General features: G+C 60.6%; 1 protein-coding gene across 1 annotated transcript in view; it reads right to left on the bottom strand.

The window, feature by feature from the left end:
* Positions 1 to 275: 275 nt before the first annotated feature.
* Positions 276 to 2,050, bottom strand: part of LOC104997288 — a 3,795-nt gene continuing 2,020 nt past the window's right edge. Inside the window, exon 3 of the mRNA XM_010851956.1 lies at positions 276 to 2,046. Within this exon, the coding sequence (XP_010850258.1) occupies positions 307 to 2,046 (1,740 nt within the window). The 3' untranslated portion in view covers positions 276 to 306. The remainder of the gene's footprint in view (positions 2,047 to 2,050) is intronic.

The raw sequence follows: 2,050 nt of genomic DNA, 5'->3' as shown, positions 1-2,050 counted from the left end.
AATTGAGCTTGTCACCAGGGCAACAGGGCAAAACCCACAGCAGCCACTCTCTCTGGTTGCCCTTGGGGTGCAGTAAAGGTCAGGCTAGCCCAGGGCCAATGTCAGCCAAAGGGCTCTGGGCCTCCCTGGAAAGGACAGAATTGCCAAGGCCCACGGAATTCCAGTGTGTAGAGGAGGGTGTACCTTGGGAGTGCCAAGGCCCCCATCCCTGACCCCATGCCGGCAACCCCTGCCCTTCTCTCCGCCATCCTGTGCCTAAAATACGCCATGGTAGTCAAAGCAAGCAGAAACAGAACTTTTATGTGCTCATAGATGGTACTTGTAAATGGCCCATGGGCCCTCCTCGTCATACTCACGGCGGCTGAACCACAGGCTCTGGAAGGAGTTCCGAGACGCCATGATGGAGCCTCCGAGCCAAGCAGCAACGGCCCGGTGCGGAGAGCCCAGCACAGTGGTACCAGGGCCCAGCTCCTGTCTCAGGCGCTCAGGAAAGCCAGTCAACAGGGTGCTGCCACCGTCCAGCACCACATTAGCCAGCAGCTGCTCCTGCTGCTTGGCCTCCAGCCGGCTGATACTGAGGAGGGCTAGCTGTGGAAGGCCCGGCTGATTGACGCCCAGCAGATTGGGTTGGAAGAGAGCCTCTGGGCAGCAGAAGCGCTCAGAGCCCAGTGTGATGACCTGCTTGTCCGGAAGCACAAAATCCACCTGGGTCTGGGACTGCATGCGGGCTAGCTCAGCCTTCATGTCCATGGCCACGTAACACCAGGTCTCTTTAATCTGGTTGACCAGCTCTGCCTTGAGCGGTGATTGGCCACCCGCCAGCAACAGCTGAGCCAGGTGTTCCGTAAGGTCGCAACCTGCCACGTCCAGCCGGTAGGTGTCAAGGGGGGCCAGATCCCCAGTGACAATGGGAGCCACGTAGGACGTGCCGTGGCCACTGCCCAGCACCAGCCCAGTGGTGCGCCCGTAAGCATAGAGCGCCAGCAGGGCCTGGTGCACTGTCTGCATGGCTGGCACATGGAAACGCTCGAAGAGTATTTCAGCCACCTTTTCTCGGTTGGTGCGCGGGGAGATGGGTGAGTCGGCCACAAGCACAGCCAGCTCCTCGGGCTGCACGCCCAGCCTGCAGTAGAACAGGTGCTGCCATAGCACCTCCAGGGCATCCCAGTCAGAGATCACGCCTCGATTTAGCATTGAATAGGAGGGCTCTTGCTTTTCGGGCACCGTGTACCTGGGCTGGCCCTGGACTGGGTGTTGCAGCAGTTGCACGCGTGAAGGCAGCACGCTGAGGACGTGGTCTTCTCCAGCCAGCCCGCATTTGGTGAAGCCTGTGCCTGTGTCAATCACCACGGCAGCCATGTCCTGGTAGGGGCCCAGCGAGTGGCGGCAGAGCACTGGGGACCGTACAGCCAGAGCATCCATGGTGGGCACCAGCTCATAGCAGGCCCCGCGGAGCAGGCTGAGGTGTGCAACCACTGGCGAGTGGGTCATGTCCTCGGTTGTCAGCTTAAATTGGGGACCCTGGAGCTGAGTGTCCACTGTGACCATGGGCAAGACCTTGCAACTGGGGCTGGGTGCGGTGATCGCGATCAGGGAAAGTTGCTTCTCCTGCACCTTGGGGGAGCTGCCATGCTGCCAGGACAAGAGCCGATGTATGCTGGAGCTTTGGGCAGCACTGGCACCAACCTTTTCTCTGTTTACATAGACGCAGGTCTCCTCGGGGGGCATCCGGTGTACCTCCACATGGGTAGGCGGGCCCAGTGGCTCACCTTCTTGGCCCAGGGTGGAAGCCTGACCAGGCTCCCTAGTGGTCAGGGCACCCCTTGAGAGAGTGGGCTCACTGGAGATGAGGGGTTCTTGGGAAAAGGGAGGCTGCCTGGAAATAGGGGTTCCAGTGAGAGGAGGTTGAACAGGAAGTGGGGGCTGCTTGGTGGAGGGGGCCTGCTCAGCTAGTGGGGGCTGACCACCAAGGGGGGCCTGCCCAGCACGTTTGACCTGAGGGCTGTCAGGGTGACAGCTCTCTTTCTGATTGTGGCTGCCTATATCCTCC

This window comes from Bison bison, unplaced genomic scaffold (assembly GCF_000754665.1).
Source record: "Bison bison bison isolate TAMUID 2011002044 unplaced genomic scaffold, Bison_UMD1.0 scf7180017864304, whole genome shotgun sequence".
In the NCBI taxonomy this organism is placed as follows: Eukaryota; Metazoa; Chordata; class Mammalia; order Artiodactyla; family Bovidae; genus Bison; species Bison bison.
This window is presented reverse-complemented; position numbering and strand designations above follow the sequence as displayed.